The sequence below is a fragment of the Haliotis rubra genome, unplaced genomic scaffold (genome assembly GCF_003918875.1).
Source record: "Haliotis rubra isolate DU_JTF1 unplaced genomic scaffold, ASM391887v1 Scf1552, whole genome shotgun sequence".
Lineage (NCBI taxonomy): Eukaryota > Metazoa > Mollusca > Gastropoda > Lepetellida > Haliotidae > Haliotis > Haliotis rubra.
The window spans coordinates 21,700-42,290 of record NW_025765506.1 but is presented as its reverse complement, the minus strand read 5'-3'; the positions used below and the strand labels follow the sequence as shown (position 1 = coordinate 42,290).

Genomic DNA, 20,591 nt, shown 5'->3' with positions numbered 1-20,591 from the left:
GGACAACAAGTGAACATGGCGGACCAACCTAAAATGTTGATTGTTACCGCTTCTAATTAGACACACACCCCTCCTCCCCCACACACACTTTCTGAAAAATCGAGATGTATTCACTATTACTAGACACAAGGTTTACAGTGTTTAATGCGAATCATATACTAATGTAAAAATATAATATGTTAGAAACACATATTAACCAGTGAAGATCCGGGTTAGGATTGGTCTTCAGCAACCCATGCTTGTCGTCAGAGGCGAGCAACGTTATCAGGTGGTCAGACTCGCTGACTGGTTGAAACATGTCATTGTTTCCCAGTTGAGTAGATCGGTGCTCGTGATGTTGTTCTCTGGATTGTCTTGTCTAGACTCGATTATTTACAGACCGCCGCCACAGAACTGGAATATTGCTGAGTGCGGAGTAAAGCAGCAAAGCAAAGCAAAGCAAAGCAAAGCAAAGCAAAGCAAAGCAAAGCAAAGCAAAGCAAAGCAAAGCAAAGCAAAGCAAAGCAAAGCAAAGCAAAGCAAAGATTCCAATTGATGGCCTTGACAACCAACCAACCAAGCAAAAGGAAAAAAACACATTTTGAATTCGAACCCAGGAAAAGTACCAGAAAGCAGTACAACAATTATGAGATCCTAAATTAACCATGTCATGGAAAAGCCAAAATCAATTCGCGTTTACTTCGATATCAGTATGCTTTTCAAAGAAGTCAGCAACACGTTACAAACTGAAATATTTAACTTTACACGTTGTAATTTATCTATGGCTGACGTTTCACTTACAAATTGTCATTTCGTAATGTCATACAGCACAATGGCGTCAGTCCCCACCCTGTTAACCGGGAAGTGCATCGTTCCAAACAATTGCTTGGGGAAAAACTTATATGATATACTCTTACAAAAAGTAGGGGAACTTCATTTTTAATTTACGATTGAAAGAATTGGGAGATATATTGGAGTCAATCAATGTTGATATGATAATAATGAATGTTTTGAGAGTCCATCCATCACCACAAACAAACAAACAAACAAACAAAACGGCTAGAAACAAACACTAACAGCTGTGTGATGTAAGATGATTGTCAAAATTATTGGTCTGCAGTGATTGTATCGACCTTCTGGAAAACCGTCAAAATCAAGAACGACACCCAATGCACTGTATGGGGCTACTGCGTTGTGTTTAGGGGTGGTGATAAAGAGAAATATATTTAATGGTGGTGCGCTCATAAGATGTCTGTCTTTGAAAAGTTTGTTAACGCTTATACTTCCTATCCAAGTTGGAAGTTCATGTTCCCCTACTTTTTGTTAAGAATATATATTTGTTTGTTTCCGGTAGCCTGACGTATTCCAAATACATGTATATGACATGGAATTGCATAGATTGCTGGGAACCTTTTAACCTTATTTTATAACCAAAAAAATGCATTCAGATCACTCACATGTATTCATACTGACATTTTCCCGTAATAATGTTTCAATAATCCGGACAGTTGTTAATCAGGACGTTTTCAACGGGATCGCTACGTTCCGGATAAACGGGTTTCAGTTTATCTCAATTATGAAGAACATGTAATCGTTGCTGAACCTATGATAGAACAATCTATTATTTGAGCATTACATATGGTTAAAAACCCATTAGTCAGGATACTTTGCATGACAATCAGACAAAGGGTTAGGGTGAGTGAGTGAGTTGGGTTTTACGCCGCTTTTAGCAATATTCCAGCAATATCACAGCCGGACACACCAGAAATGGGCTTCGCACAATGTACCCATGTGGGGAATCGAACCTTCGGCGTGACTAGCGAACGCTTTAACCACTAGGCTACCCCACCGCCCCAAATACGATAGAACAATCTATTGTTTCAGTATTAGGATAAAAAACCATAAGTTAGGATGCTTTGTATGACAATCAGACAAAGGGTTTGAGTGAGTGAGTTGGGTTTTATGCCGCTTTTAGCAATATTCCAGCAATATCATTGCGGGGGAGACATCAGAAATGGGTTCATTTTGTGCCCATGTGGGGATCGAGCGTGTGACGAGCGAACGCTTTAACCACTGGGCTACCCCACCGTCAAAGGGTTAGAACATAATCTGATGAGATGCATGCTGTAAAAATATATCCTACTTTCTTATCAACTAAACATAAATGCCCATCAAGTATCTCATACAGAAATAAGTTTCAAATTCACTATACATGTACATGTTTTTCCATGCTGCTCCTCATTACTGTTACGGGCGGTGGGGTAGCCTAGTGGTTAAAGCGTTGGCTCGTCACGCCGAAGACCCGGGTTCGATTCCCCACATGGGCACAATGTGTTAAGCCCATTTCTGGTGTCCCCCGCCGTGATATTGCTGGAATATTACTAAAAGCGGCGTAAAACTAAACTCAGTCAGTCATTACTGTTACATGTCTTGATAATTGTTTCTAATCAATGTATATCCTTTTTGTGTAAACACTCTGTACATAAAAATCTCTATACCAATCTATTGCATAAACACACCACTTAATCTCTATGAACTCTGTACATCTCGATCAAAACATATCACTTAATCTCCTTGATCTCTGTATTAACACGGAAAAACTAGACAAAGTTTTACCAATATTTTATAACGATATGCGTTATTGAAAACGGGAAATATTACAGACTAACTGACTACGTTCTTCAATCTTAAACCTGCCAAGGGTCACATTGATAACGAGCATCGGACTTAATCCGGGACCAGTATCTTTAAAGCTAACAGAACCAAGGTGCATTACGTTTATCTGTCTTTACGGCTGTTTGTATTCCACGTTGGTCAAATCACGTGCGTGCCACATATACCTTCGTGGCATACTCGCGACTGGCCATCGATTCTTCGGTCCAACTGTAAATGACATAATCTGAAGTTCACAATAACAACGTTATCGTAAGTTTTATCTGTAAACGAGATTATTTACGATAGCTAGAATAGATATATATTACGGATGACAGTCACAAATCAGGGGGTGGCTGGCTAGTAAATTCACTCAGGTAAAAAACTTTACTTTCTTCTACTTTGACAAATCTTTACTATTGCTATTCTATATTAACTGTAATCTATTGTAGATACCTTAACTATATGTCCGACCCTTGGCACAACCGTTAGGTCTATGTGGAACGTGGCGTCGTTTAATATATCTCACAATTACTCTGTATTACTGTTTAGGATTGTTTATTGATAATGATTAACTCTACGTTGTTTTGTGGCTATTGTAGATTGTATAGAGTGTGTCGGGTATCCTAACTATTGCATTACGTGCAAACACGATGTTGTTTAGTGACTGTTGTAGAATGTACATTGTATGAACGCCCATTGGGGTGATATCTGGATTGTATAGAGTGTGTATCCTAATTAGTACATTGCGTTATGAGCAATATGCTGTTTTGTGCGAGCTAATTCCCTAATACTCGCGTTTTAACATCTGTACATCTCAGTCTTTAATTCCATCTCGCTGGCCTCCTGTACATGCTATATATGTTGCTTGTAAATCATATTCTGTCATTCACATGATGAATGGGCAAAACCTAGCTCAGAAACGTCGTGTTGTAAATACTAAAGAAGTTGTAAATCCATACCATACGTTGTTATGTAAGTATAATGAATTCATACTTACACAGTGTAATGCATTCATAACTGTTTTAATATTACACCGACATGTTTCATATAATGTATCTTGTTTTTATTACCTCATGAATACTACTTGTAGCACTTCCTACAACAATAATTGTTAAAATCAAGGTCAGATAAGGTTCCTTGACATGGGAACTGGAACTCCCTGGTACCAGACAAATAAAAATGGAAATAATGGTGTAATATTTAAAATCGTAAAACATAACACGTCTGTGACAACCCACTTTTGCCTATCTTAAGAAATCGAATCCATTTAGGAAAAAAAAGAAGAAATATCTGGAATTTCATGCCAGTGATGACATCAGGGGTTTGCGTAAAGAGTAAGCATTAAACCCCCCACCCCCCACCCCCCACACAAACCGGTAGCACCCGCCATTTACACCACTTGCCTGTAACACTGAAACATAACATTAGACAATCTTCAATTATTGTGTTAATATTATATTGTTACAACGTTATAATGTTGAAAACGTCCAAACGAATATAAGGAACCATTCATAATTTATGGCTATGGGTGTGATGATGATTTTACAGGAGGGTCACCTATTTGTTCTCGGTAGGTGGGGGATCTTCAATTTTGTACACATGTCCTAGGGGGGTCAGCAATATTTAGAAATTATGATTATAAACTATGGAAGGGGTGGGTATGGGTCATTGTTTTTTTACATGACATGCAGGGGGTGGGTGCGTGTGTGTCACTTACTTACTTTAGCAATTATTTTTCTAACACATAAATTCTAGGGGGGTGGGGGGTGGGGGATGGGTGTACATACTTCTCCATAAAAATTATCACACCCCTCCACCCTCCACCCCAAACCCTAGCCATAAATTATGAGCGTTGTTAATTACAATTCTCAATGCACATACGATGTTCGGATTTTCATTTTGTCTATTTCATTCTGTCTTTTGTCTAGTTCTTGTGTGTTCTGTTTGTGTTATAGGGGCGGTGGGGTAGCCTAATGGTTAAAGCGTTGGCTCGTCACGCCGAAGACCCGGGTTCGAATCCCCACATGAACACAATGTGTGAAGCCCATTTCTGGTGTCCCCCGCCGTGATGTTGCTGGAATATTGCTAAAAGCGGCGTAAAACCAAACTCAGTCAGTCAGTCAGTTTGTGTTATATTTGTACTGGTGAGGTATTCACAAAGGCAAAGCTTTGCTTGTTTACCAAACCAGATTCTTTCAAGAATAAAAATATGTTTAAACCAAATTATGAGCGTACCCTAATGATGTCTGTGTTGGGTCCTGGTGGTGTCCTCTCACTTAGCCAGATTCTGTCAAAACAGGTCTCTCACATAGCCAGAGAGGGATTTGGCTGACTTGGGTTAGTGTTTCTGATAACACTTGGTCATAGTCTGTATCAACAATGTTCAACTAAATTCTGTTCTGTTCGATTAGTGAATTTTTGGAAGGATTTGAGGAAGTGTTCAATTAGTGAGATTAGTGAAATTTGTATTAAAGTGAGATACATTGATATGGTAGTATTTGATTTTTGGGGGAGGATTGGAGGAAATGCCTAATTGGTGAGATTAGTGAACTTATTTTAACTATCTTTTACTGCTCAACATAATTAACAAAGAACCCCATTTACCAATGCTTTAAAACAGTACCTCAATAATGCTAACTCTTCTGATCTCAAGCTCATTCTAACAAACCACTCATTAAATATCTCATTCATACAAAATTATACCAAACCATCTAGAAACACAAACAATAATACAATAATTCCACTTTTTATCATTTTAAAAATTGTTACAAATATTTATATATGTTCTTTTAACTTTTCAAATCATCTTTCTTACTTTTTTAATTCGGCCTTCCATTAAATTTCCCTTAATATTCCGTTTCTATTTTTTTGGGGGGGTAGTAACACCATTCTTTCCAAATTTCTATTTTTTGTTCCCCCTCATTTCTTAATAAGTGTACTACCCCGTCGCCGAAATACCTCAGTTGTGTGTGCGACGCTAAACAAAGTAATTATCTAACTAACCAAATAATTTCATCACAATGGCGAATGCATGTGTAGAGATCAAGTTCACAGACAACAAGAGAGGCGGTCAGTATCTTGTCCACAACAACTACCAGACGAGACTACAACAGAGGCGGTCAGTATCTTGTCCACAACAACTACCAGACGAGACTACAACAGAGGCGGTCAGTATCTTGTCCACAACAACTACCAGACGAGACTACAACAGAGGCGGTCAGTATCTTGTCCACAACAACTACCAGACGAGACTACAACAGAGGCGGTCAGTATCTTGTCCACAACAACTACCAGACGAGACTACAACAGAGGCGGTCAGTATCTTGTCCACAACAACTACCAGACGAGACTACAACAGAGGCGGTCAGTATCTTGTCCACAACAACTACCAGACGAGACTACAACAGAGGCGGTCAGTATCTTGTCCACAACAACTACCAGACGAGACTACAACAGAGGCGGTCAGTATCTTGTCCACAACAACTACCAGACGAGACTACAACAGAGGCGGTCAGTATCTTGTCCACAACAACTACTACAACAGAGGCGGTCGTATCTTGACAACAACTACCAGACGAGACTACAACAGAGGCGGTCAGTATCTTGTCCACAACAACTACCAGACGAGACTACAACAGAGGCGGTCAGTATCTTGTCCACAACAACTACCAGACGAGACTACAACAGAGGCGGTCAGTATCTTGTCCACAACAACTACCAGACGAGACTACAACAGAGGCGGTCAGTATCTTGTCCACAACAACTACCAGACGAGACTACAACAGAGGCGGTCAGTATCTTGTCCACAACAACTACCAGACGAGACTACAACAGAGGCGGTCAGTATCTTGTCCACAACAACTACCAGACGAGACTACAACAGAGGCGGTCAGTATCTTGTCCACAACAACTACCAGACGAGACTACAACAGAGGCGGTCAGTATCTTGTCCACAACAACTACCAGACGAGACTACAACAGAGGCGGTCAGTATCTTGTCCACAACAACTACCAGACGAGACTACAACAGAGGCGGTCAGTATCTTGTCCACAACAACTACCAGACGAGACTACAACAGAGGCGGTCAGTATCTTGTCCACAACAACTACCAGACGAGACTACAACAGAGGCGGTCAGTATCTTGTCCACAACAACTACCAGACGAGACTACAACAGAGGCGGTCAGTATCTTGTCCACAACAACTACCAGACGAGACTACAACAGAGGCGGTCAGTATCTTGTCCACAACAACTACCAGACGAGACTACAACAGAGGCGGTCAGTATCTTGTCCACAACAACTACCAGACGAGACTACAACAGAGACGGTCAGTATCTTGACAACAACTACCAGACGGCGGTCGGTCAGTATCTTGTCCACAACCACTACCAGACGAGACTACAACAGAGGCGGTCAGTATCTTGTCCACAACAACTACCAGACGAGACTACAACAGAGGCGGTCAGTATCTTGTCCACAACAACTACCAGACGAGACTACAACAGAGGCGGTCAGTATCTTGTCCACAACAACTACCAGACGAGACTACAACAGAGGCGGTCAGTATCTTGTCCACAACAACTACCAGACGAGACTACAACAGAGGCGGTCAGTATCTTGTCCACAACAACTACCAGACGAGACTACAACAGAGGCGGTCAGTATCTTGTCCACAACAACTACCAGACGGGACTACAACAGAGGCGGTCAGTATCTTGTCCACAACAACTACCAGACGGGACTACAACATGTTACAATGAACTTTGTTACCGGCCAGACATCCATGGAACTGTATGCGGATGCTGCATCTCACTGTCTACACTTGTGAATGTAAATGTAACTTCACGCAATGTTACACTGTTCACAAAATGTAAATAAATACATGCTTGATGCATAAAGAAAATCATGAAAAATGGTTTGTTAACAAATAAATGTCATACAATAATAATTATTATATATATAATAAATTAAATATTATTTTATCTGAAATGCTGTTTCTTTTGCTCTCATATTACAAACAAACACACACTTGCATACATCTTCAATTGTGTCGCATTGTAGATATAGACTATAGCCTTAGAACAAAGGCTCACGCATCAGAGGCTCTGGTTTATTACCTGGCTCGCATCTCTCACACAGCCAGAGTGCAATGTTGTTTTAACAAGACCTTTTTGGTAAGAATCTGGCTAAGTGAGAGTGAACCGTCCAGGCGAAGTCCTTCACGCGCGGCCTGAGTGGTCGATGTCAGACAGACGTCGGTCGTCAAGGTCGGCCGCCAGTGTGGAGGGGTGGGGTTGGGCGTACGGAAGGTCACACTACTAAGCCGAAGATGAGCGGGTGACATATCCTGGTTTAATGGTTGATCGCGTTGTTTGTCATAATGGTTCACAATTTTAGAACTGAACTGCCTCCCTTCAATCGAAGATGTTCTGACACCGATGAAGGGTCTTTGGCCCTGCCGTTTTATGGAATACGTCTTGATCAACAACTGTTCAGATTGAGTATCTTTATTCACCTTTATCTCTACAGACAATCCGTCTGACATTTAGATATCATTGGATAGTTCTCACACGTGTATAGTCCCTTTGGCTCAAAAGCGGACCGATGAATTGCAATCTAACTCGAAAACTAATAAACATATAATACCGCACTCGTCCCTCGTAACAAATAGTGAATTGTGTCGATATTTTAATGATAGTTTGTTAAACAACTTTTTTATTTTTAGGACATAAATTCTGCAAAAACCTCACAGAGTTGGTCTGAGGTTTTGATTATGATCAGTGTTTCATTGAGTTTTTATGTTTATTAGTTTTCGAGTTAGCTTGCAATTCATCGGTCCGCTTTTGAGCCAAACGGACTATACAAACACGAAACTGATTATAATGGAGAATGTACAACAAATTACTTATTATTTAGCAATCATTTCATTTCTGAGACAACAGGCTATATACAAATATTTACCTAAATTACATAACTGTTTTACATTTCTAACACTTAAAAGTTAAATAAGTTTATGCTTGGGAATCTGTTGTAATATGGTTTTATATATAATTTTCTATAGTTATTATAATATGGACATACTAATATAACATGGAACTCGTCTTCAATATCGTCTTCATCCCAAAAAACCCCACATTTTGTCTGTTATATTAACAATACTGTATCTGCCAATTTCTATAGTCAAAACCTAATATAGGCTCCCAACGTATTCATTGAAACCTAAAGTAGGCTCCCAGCGCCTACATAGGAACCTAAAATAGGCTCCCAAAGTCTTCACAGAAACCTGAAATAGGCTTCCAAAGTCTTCACAGAAACCTAAAATAGGCTCCCAACGTCTTCAAAGAAACCTAAAGTAGGCTTCCAACGTCTTCATAGAAACATAAAATAGGCTCCCAAAGTTTTCACAGGAACCAAAAATAGGCTCCCAAAGTCTTCACATATACCTAAAATAGGCTCACGGTGTCTTTATGGAAACCTATAACAGGCTCCCAACGTCTTCATATAAACCTAATGTAGGCTCCCAACGTCTTCACAGAATCCTAAAATATTCTCCCAAACACTTCATAGACCTCACTGACTCCCTGAGTTTGGTTTTACGCCGCTTTTAGCAATATTCCAGCAACATCACGGCGGGATACACCAGAAATGGGCTTCACACATTGTACACATGTGGGGATTCGAACCCGGGTCTTCGGCGTCACGAGCCAACGGTTTAACCACTAGGCTACCCCACCACTTCATAGAAACCTAAAGTAGGCTCCCAACGACTTCATAGAAACCTAAAATAGGCCCCCAGCGTCTTCATAGAAACACAGGCTCCCGAAAGCGTTTACTTTTCATTATATGAAGACCTCCATGCTTTATTGTGTATTACAATTAAAACGCTTCATTCAACTTTTCCGTGGCATTCCACATTCATTTCACCTCCTATAAATAACATATTAGAATGTTTTTTCATAACTAATGTCTGTTGTATGCCTTACAAAAATGCAATTTGTTATTGTCAAGTCACAGCCTCGTTAACTGTCAGCGCGAGGGTAAACGAATATTTCTACGTGGCGAAACAAGCATTTCCGCACACGAAGATTTGTTGCTTCGACCGCATCCGTCAGCTAACACTGGCCTTGCATCATAAGTACGATAAACGGGTCTGACTTGTTTAACAGAGCGTATGAAAGAATTTATAATAGGATCGATTTATCATTACGCAACATAAAATCCAGGCGTCTGGTTTGCTTGTCACGTCCGTCCTACTAAAGACGCCGGAAGTCACACGGCTAGACGTACATACATGACTATTGTATGTAGAGCATGACTGGTAGTAGGTAGGTATGGCGTTAAATGGAATGAATGACTGTTGGTATGTGTAGTATGAAATGGCATAAATGACTGTTTCGTATGTAGTTAGGAAAGGTATGAATGACTGTTTAAGCTTGTATTGTGTAAAAAGGCTTGAATGAACCAGTCCCGCCTGGATTCCGCGACGAATTTTTAAGAATTCCGCGACAAATTTAAGTGAATTCTGCATCCCATTTTGCAAAATTCTGCAAAACATTCTGCAGTTAAAAACCAATAACCCCCCACAAAAAATAATGCAATTTCAATCTTCAAAAAGATCGATTTTGTGAACCTAATTACAGTGTCAGATTCAGATAAAGTTATTGTAAGGTACTTATGAAAATATTACTTTATGAATAAATCATCTTTATTCGTGAATATTTATAATATATCGTTATAACAAATTTCTCAGTTCGTTTTTGTGTAACCAATCATGCCTTTGATGTTTACCCCTACTTTTCGTTTCGGTTGATAGCCAATCTTGATTCAACTATCAAAATAAGTAAATTCCGCGGCAGCAAAACAAAATGGTAAATTCTGCAGGTATTCTGCATGAAAATGCGTTTTCCGCAGACCATACGTTTTTCTGCATCATAAGGTAATTTCCGTGATTTATTCTGCAAACGCGGAATCCAGGAAAAACTAATGGATGTATAGTATATGAGTGAGTAAATGTTGCTTTAAGTCGCATCAGCAATAATGAAGCTTTTCGCGGCTCGGAAATCAAATAGTTCCGATAGAAAGGAATATAGAGAAAACACGAGGACGAAGATCCCCAAAACTTAAGTCCATTATCACAGTGACGCGGTAAACACTGACATCCAAAATTTAATATCTACATCTTACCATAAAATTTTATTTTCTCCAGAAATCTGAAATGAAATGGTTTTAATAGGCTTGGAATTGTTTGAACTTTATGAAAAGCGTTGGCGAAAATCCACACATTCCAACAAAATGTGCTTGACGGTCATAGGACTACATTGAGGGATGCTCATGCTATTGATCACTGGATTGTCTGGTCCAGACTCGATTATTTACAGACCGCCGCCATATAGCTGGAATATTGCTGAGTGCGGCGTAAAACTAAACTCACTCACTCACCCCAATCTAGGATTCTGGGTTGCCCGGCAACTTAAGCTGGTCTTAAAAGGTGACCAAATGGGTCGGGCGTTCAGGCTAGGAGACTAGTTGGATAGTATGTACACATATGAGGGTCCAAAAGAGGGTTCACTGAACGTACGCGTCTCGTTGTCAATATAAAAGAGACAGATCCCGTCCCCCAATCATAAGAAAACTAACCTGAATGTAGCATGTTTAAACAAACCCCGTTATTATTTTCGGGCATCAATAGTACGCCGGTTGAAGACAAAAACAGTACATTGTAATATGCAAAATGATTCAGATGATATATTTCTTATATTTGTTTTTTATGTTTCATAGTAAATGTATCTGGCTATTTCAGAAACTGTGTTGTTTATTACTTTTATGTTTTCTGGACTCAGAGCAGGATATCCCTCCGCCTCGTAGGCGCGCATGTAAAGATGGACAACATAGTTCTTCCTTCGCCAGTCCCAGAGAACGCCGTCTTGGAACAGATATGATCTCTCACTATAGTTCGGACGACACAGGGTCGTGTTTTCTATATGAATAAGATTTGGAGCCCTCAAAGATATGATATTCGGTATTATGTTAGAATTCGTTTGAAAGTCTTGCTTGAAATTGGAATATGTTTCATACCATACCTTCAAAAAATCGGCCCAAGGTTTTGAAAAGAGGATTCCATTGGCCAGAATATACCAAGCAGCATGACCCATTGTGACGTCATACTTTAACAAAGGGTCAATATTGTTTACAACAATGGAATCAAGATCAAAGAACATGCCGCCATACTCCATCAGAGCTTCGAGGCGCATCACGTCCGACACATGAACCGGAAGTAATAAAGGCTGACCCCAAATCTGCGTGATTCGTTCTCTGTGGACGAGATACATGCACTTAATCACCCTAAGAGCCTCGTTCCAGTACTTCCCAACCGGAAGCTCGTCATGCCAGAAATAGATCCGATCAGGTGTCGCAAACCTTTGTGCCGCCATTAAGGAAATGAGGTGATAAAATTTGAAAGTATTGTTGAGACTTCTGATCCACGTGAAATGCACAATCCTCGGTACAACTTCATCATCGTGGTTAACATTAACATCATACCGCACCCGTTTGGTCAAGTTGAAATAGAATTCGAAATTTCGAGTATAATGATAAATATCCATTCCATTTTGAGTTTCGATCTTGCAAATACTACGTTCAATGCACTGAGGATTGTCTGAGGCAGATGTTGACAGCTTTGGTAAACGCGGCACCGGGTCAGTGTCTCGTAGACTCGAGGCTTTATCCATGGGTGTAAGATGGTATCTGCTACTGTGAGGTGTGCTAGAGTTGTTGAGTACTCGGGACATCCACAGCAGGAAGATGAGGACTAGGAACAGGAACAGGAACCTCTGTATCAGTCTCATGCTGCAGCAGGTGCGCGTCTGGAGTTAGAAGATGAAGCACAGTAAATTCAGTATTGAATATTTGTTTTGTGCGTTTGTTAGCGCCACACTAGCAATATTACACCTATTTTGACAACATTCCTTTAAGGAGTCTTGTGCACACAGACCAATGCCACTGAGAACAAGGTGTCATAGCCCTTTTCGGTCAAGAGGAAATGTCAAATTATACAGGTGATAAAAAACAATGAAAACGTTGTACGGAGTGAGTGAGTGAATAGGGTTAGCCTTGTGGTTCGCTCTTCACGCCGAAGACCCGGGTTCGATTTCCCAAATACGTACAATGTGTGAAGCCCATTTCTGGTGTCCCCTGCCGTGATATTGCTGGAATATTGCTAAAACTAAACTCTCACTCATCCAAACCAAACTCAATAATTGACATGCCGTGAAAACGGAAGTAATATTCAAAGAGGCGTTAAATCACACACTCACTTTCACAGAATTTGGCATACCAATTCTTCATGCTGTTCCTCGAATAATCTTTGCGCATACATGTAAAACATCCACCACACATATTGAGTGAGTGAGTGAGTGAGTGAGTATGGTTTTACGCCACTTCTAGTAATATACCAGCAATATCATGGCGGGGGACACCAGAACCACACATATTGAGCACGCAGGTTATTATATTTATATAATATATACACCCACGCTTGATGGAACCTAAATTTGAAACTTGTGAGTGTGTAAATGTTTAGCGTCACATCGGCATTTTTTCAGCCATATGGTGACGGGAACAATTCATAAATCAAAGAGAAATACATTTTGAATGGGCGGTGGGGTAGGCCAGTGGTTAAAGCGTTTGCAAGTCACGGCGAAGGCCTGGGTTCGATCCCCCACATGGGTACAATGTGTGAAGTCCATTTCTGGTGTCCCCAGCCATGATATTGCTGTAATATTGCTAAAAGCGGCGTAAAACTAAATTCACTCACTCACATTTTAAAGATTAAAATCTGCCGTCGGTGGACAGTAAAACTACTAGAGTATCACATATATTAAGGTAAATCTACCATGTTATTAGAAAAACATATCATTAAATATAACAATACATTATAAAAAACAGGCTATAGATCGCCAGCAACTGAAGAAGATCACCACACTGGGGACCCTGGAGACGTACAGTATTTTTACCGCCATATAGCTGGAATATTGCTGAATGCGGCGTAAAACTTAACTCACTAAAATACAGTATTTTTGCTACATTCATGAACCCAAGCTGGAAAATTTGAAACTAACAAGAAATATTTATTTAATTGTGATGATTTGACACACTTAAGTTTTCAGATAATATTTTAGTGCATGTTTACAGTATAGCTTTCAAGAAGTTTTATGGTAGACATGTGGAGGAAATTTCCAAATTTGATGCATGAGTGACAAAAATGATGTCCGATGCAAATCCCTATTTTGACTTATACCATACGTTCCCGAATTACTTCAGGTGAACAAATGACTAGACTTATCATATGTTTATGACGGGTGCCACCAGGGGGGCAGGATACGCTCACCTTTTCGCGAACACCTGGTATCATCACTGTTTCATAGTGATTATTAAACACATGCACTGTCATCGTATCGCATGGTGACAATCACTGGATTGTCTGGTTCAGACCCGATTTCTTTACAAACAACATCATACAGCTGTAATACTGCTGAAACAAATATCAGCTCATGATATAGTCACTATTATATGATCGACTGTGCTTTCAGCTGAGATTCCTTGTGAATGTGGAAAGGGTTTTGTCGCTTCTATGTAGTGCAGTTTAACAGTGTCAACTCTCAATCCAATTTTGGAACGGACAGTTGTTTAAGAAAGAAAGACTATCAATTCCAAATACATCAGAACCTACTGTGAAATACTTACCTAATAATATGCTCAAAAGCGAATCCCCGGATTAACGTCAGACAAAGACGTGAGCCTTTAATTGGCCCAAACGTTTAAAACAAGGACGCCAAAGCATGTTAACTGTTCGTCTCGGACTTACTCTGCATTCGGATCAAAGACGTCGTCTTCCAATCCTCGGACGTTGTGTCAATCTTCGATTTGCCGGACGGACACGATATTATTTGACTGACTGCTGCAGATGTTTGCCAAGAGAATTGGAAAATCGCACTTGCTCGCCAACAATAGATGCAATCTGGTCGTCGACAGCTTCAATTTACGTCAGGTGATTGAACAGCTGGTAGCAGGCCACGCCTCGTTCTATCATTATCTGTATGGAAGGTTCATTGATGAAGTGAGTGAGTGAGTGAACTTAGTTTTACGCCGCTTTTAGCAATATTACAGTAATATCACGACGATAGACACCACAAATGGGCTTCGCACATTGTACTCATGTGGGGAATCGAACCCTGGCCCTCGGTGTAGAGAGCGAACGCTGTAACCACTAGGCTACACTATCGCCCCTGATGAAATAAAAGAGATTTAGTAACATTTGAAATAAATAATGTATTACATAAATATTAACTACTATTTAGTCATTATGACTTCTGTGCAATATGGCTAGATTGTTGTTTTACATGAAAACGTTTCTTCACTTAAAACATTTTAATATTTTCTTTCACATAATTAACGATAACATATATAAACACACACGCGCACACACACAGACACATGTTTACTATACAAAAACAACGCATAGAAGATAATGCAAAAGAAGATTTTGTACATTCAAAAATATTTGATTTTACAAAAGAGAAACTTAATTGTATCGACGATTTTATTGTGTTACATGTTCGTCAAATGGAGGGCTGTATAAAAGCAACCGTTCAAACTTTAGCCGATACCCACAGCAAATGTCATAGAAAGGGAAATAAATGCGTAATGCACTGCAAATTGTGAAGCGACAATGACTGCAAGGGTGAGTAAGTTTTACGCCACTTTAGCGATATTGCAGCAATATCACGGCGGGGCACACCAGAAATGGGCTTCACATATTGTACCCATATGGAGAATCGAACCCGGGTTTTCGGCGTGACGAGCAAACGCTTTAGCCACTGGACTACCCACCGCCCCCTGACTACAAAGGCCCAACGTCTTCAACATTTTGCCATACGTTTGTCAACTTGTGTGAGAATGCCGAGCCTGAATTTGCAACATTGCAGTGAAGCTGGAGTATCCGACTTACAACGTATTCCAACGTACACCAGAGCACCCTACTAAACCTAAGATCGTCATGAAGCGGTGGACCAAGAGTCACCATCCATGCACGAGGTTCTACAGCCGGTTCTTTCACATACGTCACCATAATGCTACTGTCATCTGGACTGCAGGACATGTACCAGATTCGAGAAGGGCATAAGACCAGACAATCAGGAAACGAAGATTTGGGAATTAGACAATGAAATCCGGTATGTTTTACGGTATGAAGACGCCTTCATCGAACATGGAGCTTCACTGTACAACAACGTTGTTCGACATTTCAACATTTCAGTTTTTTCTTTGGCGGAAGTGTGTGTGTATGTGTGTGTGTGCGTGTGTGTGTGTGTGTGTGTAGTGTGTGCGTGTCTCTGTGTGTGGTATCCTACACACGGAGACTGGCATTATCTGATTATCAACCGACAGAGGGAGTTTCAACGTTTCAACTCTACACCAGACGCAGCATTGACGTTCTTCATAATTCAAACGTCACTGTACGTCAACGTCAAGGTGCGCATCTACACTTGCTCAACTGATCATTGTATTGGAGGGAGAATGGAGGGGAATTCCCACAGGAGAGAATCCGTAGACTTATCCCCTCTGTGCCAAGAAGATGTAGAACAGTGACAACAACATATTTGTTGCTGATCAGAGCGCCCCCTCGTGGGCGAACGTGTCTGGTAACATGACAATCAGTCTTGCCAATATTTCTATAAAAAAGACAAACAACACCTGTGACTATGACAATATGAAATTTCATCCTCGTATCAATCAAATTCAATGAAATATGCCTTTAATATTAAGCCTTGTTAAGCGTACGTACTACAGATACGCACACACCACGTACATACATATCAATTCCTGCAATTATTTCCAGTATTTTATATGTCACACAAATGTCACAATGTTTCTCAGATTAGAGTAAATTGCAAAACGGTGACTAGACACATTCCTTTGGCCAAGCCCCTTCAGCTTAAGACAGCCTTGACTACCTATGCTTCATGCGATAAGAAAATATATATGGGTTACTACAAGAGTGCATAGCAGAACACTCGGTGCTTGATACCGTAGTGCAGGGTACATCTGGCATAATGAGTGCAGCTTGCACAGTAACATGGCTGTTGCTCTGTCTATCGTTGGTACAATGCGACGAGACTATCACCATCTTCCCTGAGTTCTTGAAGATTGGAGATAGCGTTAACTTTGAGAAAGGACGGTGGAACGGCAAAAACAGCCTTGACCACAGCCTGGGAGATATTGCACATGTGAAACAAATAGGAGCTACAACGGGAAGATGGATTAAACCCGATGGCGCTATCTTTCAGAAGGTAATGTCAGAAAGACTTGTTTATCATTTTGAATATTTGTGTTGTCCTCATCATGTGAAGGAAATTGTGTTTGGACATGTATTTTCAGATTGGAAATTGTCTTGGAGTGAGATTAAGGCGACCCTGCCAGCAATACACAATCTGAACTATCATGGGGCGGTGGGGTAGCCTAGCGGTCGCTCGTCACTGGGTTCGATTCCCCACATGATTACAAGGTGTAAGCCCATTTCTGGTGTCACCAGCCGTGATATTGCAGGAATATTGCTAAATATCCATACTCACTCAGGACAATGGTGTGACAGTGGCTTCAGTACATCTTGTGAAATGTTTAGGTATGTATCAGTTCTTTTTCGGCAGTTGTTGGTGATTGGTCAGTAGTTGCAATTGTCGCTGATTCTCTTTAGAGACTGCCTGTCTAAGTGTCTTTGTGAGAGAAATATAATTATTTTCTGTCCCTGATTCAAGATATTTAGCTTGCGACCTCGTTGTATCGCGTTACTTGATATTTCCGTGATCGGAAATATAATTGTGAACTTACAAGGCCTATTTTATTATGAAATCTGATTGACATGAGATGAAACATCTTTGTAAAAAAAGTATTATTTTAACTTCGATAGTTTTTCAGCGAGAGCCATGAGACAAACAGAGCCGATTAATCTCTACCAAAGGAGAGAACTCCATCGTATCGCGGTATTGCTATTTTCTTAATATGGCACGCGGTACAAGCAATTGACACTGACAACCATTTACTTAAGATAAGTTTTTGCCGCCTTAAAACGTGCCATACAATTTGCTGCCGTATGCAGGGTGAATTTGCACAATGCGTCACTTCCTGTTGTAGTTTTTGGACGGAAAATATGCAAATTACCTTAATGTTGTCGCAGGATTCCTCTTGGCGAGGTAAATTTTGATTCGCGCAAGATGCATTTTCGGTAGGGCTCATACTAGTTTCAAAACGTTCGAGAAGTTACCGCCAAGATGAATACTTTAATATTTCTACGATTAGACATAACATTCCAGCGAAATAAATCACTCTTTCAAGAGCGATGATATATTTTTTACGTAAATTGCATATGTAAGCAGCCGATGCGGGGCGTGGTGTTTCTGGTTTTCCGACGTTTTCACGTGCCGTGAATCGATGAATGCCGCGATACAATGAGGTCAGAGTATACTGACAGGTTAAAGAAAGTATACACTAGGTTTGACTGGTGGGTAATAATGGAATAGAAGAGAAAAGGTTATTCACTTGTTAGCAGTATTATGTTATGGACCGGAAGTTTGTTAACATTTGTGACGTTTGGCTTCAGGGTTAGTATGGGTATATCAAGATAGCATTTCCAAATTCGAAAGTAAGATATCTGATTTCTCTAACTTGTATCGTATAGATTTACTTTTTCGGGCGAACAGCAAAAATGAATATCCTGGTTTGAGCTGATCGTCAACAAACTTGGGGTAGCTGATTGGGTCGACTGGTGACACTTGCTGACTTGTTAATGGATATTCACGTATCCTTGCATGTTTTTGTGTCTGGCGCCATTTTGTAAAGATAATATGCTCATCTCGTGATGATGATCATGATGCTGATGATGATGATTTTAACTTAGACACTTTGTCTATCTAAACAGGCAACAGAAAATCCACACAGGAAGGGCTATCCCAACCCCGCCTACTTCGATTCCATCAAAGGACCATTCACACAGAAATACATGGACAATGTGCAAGGATACAACTTCCCGGAAATAGTCGCTGCAACGTCAGGTGAACATCCCGATTGTACTACCTTATAACATTGAATTTTCATACCCCGTGTTCCTAAACGATTGCCAAGCTATGTTGACATTTCCGAACTAAACACGAGGCAGCATTATCTGGCAAGTTACATAATTTGATAATGTGTGGGCAAAACTCAGTCATACAGAGCTTCTACACGTGGGTCAAATGTCCAAGTATGTACTATATGAACGAGAAAATTAACAAACTGATAACCATTAATTTATGAATACTTACAGGGAAGCTTTGGCCGGACTGGATAGACAAATCCAATCACAAGGGTCTGTTCCCCAACAACATTGACGCTGCTGCGGAGTTTGAGTTTCTGACAGTCGACGCTATGGACAAAGGAACAAATGGAACCCTACCGTTGTTCTTCGAGGTCATCAACGAACCAGACGGCAAATATGCCAGCACTAACTGGTCGACATTCATCTCATACCACGAAATTGCAGCCAAGAAAATCAAATCGAAATACCATCAAATAAAGGTGGGAGGACCTACGTATACTGGGGCATCTTCTTATTTTGACAACCATGGATTCAAGATCTGGAAAAAGATGGCTGACTTTATGGACATGTCTTTGGATAAACTAGACTTCTTCTCCTTCCACTCGTACTTTGGCCTGGACGTCCATGGAGGTACTCACCAGTTCCATGGATCAGAAGCAAAGCTGTTTGGTCTTCTCGACCTTATCGAGAGTTATTCCCATAAGAAGAAAGGAAAGTCGTTCGATGTAATTATCAGTGAGTATGGCATGGGGCATGTATCAGGGATGGATGAGCAGAAGCCGTCCAGCTTCATTGACTGGGGTCATATCCATCAACACAACGACCAAATGTTTACCTTCCTTCAACGCCGTGATGCACTGAGAAAGGTTGTTGCTTTCTTGCTGACTTTCACTGACCTCAAAGGACAAGCAAGCATTAGCTACAGTTTGTTTGATAGACATCGGAACATCAGGGATGTTGCTGACGCTTTCAAGTTCTGGGTGAACTTTGGTAATGCGATGATGTTTTTGAGGGTAGATAGTGTTTCATAATGCTGAGAGGAACATTGTGCCTCACATCCTATTGGACAAATCTTCAGGAACTGTTTACATCCTTCTTCACAACCATGAGCAAAAGCCAAGTCATGTAAAGCTTCTTCGACAATGGTTGGTTTCATCCAACAAATGGAAAGTCTACCTGTGAATATCTGAATGCACAGAAGAAACCAATCCTCGCTCAGGACCAAACAGTTCACGTTTCCAACTCCATGGTAACCGTTCCTGCTGAAGCCAGTTGTTACTTCCAGTTCCACACAAGCCACAACTTTGCCCATGCTCCTACTGTGATCCAGAAAACGTATTACTCCACTGACATGGTTGTCCCAATTCACAACACCGTCGTCGATGTTAAAGTTAACGTCCCGAGCATTGGCAACATTGACTTTGCTCGTCTGAGAATCAGTGTCAGCAGAGACAGCAAGGCACCTCACGGACATCCAAAGACGGTCATGATGAATAATCACCTCTTGGCCTCCTTCTACTCCTTGCAGGCTGGCGATTCTGGTGACACGGTGTTTGAGACCTTCGAGTACAACGTCTCCGCAAGCATCATACGACAGCAGAACGAAGTTAAAATGACCTTTGCTCAAACTGGGGGCTTTGTGTCGACCGTGGCATTGGTCGTAGGCAGACACTGAGTTATTTGTCCAAAGGCAGAGAAAGGAATCGCATTTTGAATATCTTTGTAATAAGTTGAAAAACTAAAACAATAGTCGTCTTCTTGTTTTTTAAATGTGCTAGCATGTACCTGTGGGATTGACATACACTCCTAGTAAAGAATACACTTGAAAA

General features: G+C 40.6%; 1 protein-coding gene across 1 annotated transcript; it reads left to right on the top strand.

The window, feature by feature from the left end:
• Positions 1–16,734: 16,734 nt before the first annotated feature.
• On the top strand, positions 16,735–20,457 carry LOC124270859. Its single transcript, XM_046705921.1, has 3 exons — positions 16,735–16,981; positions 18,607–18,739; positions 18,991–20,457. The coding sequence occupies exons 1-3, from the start codon at positions 16,745–16,747 to the stop codon at positions 19,791–19,793; spliced, it is 1,173 nt and encodes a 390-aa protein (XP_046561877.1). The 5' UTR covers positions 16,735–16,744; the 3' UTR covers positions 19,794–20,457.
• Positions 20,458–20,591: the final 134 nt, after the last annotated feature.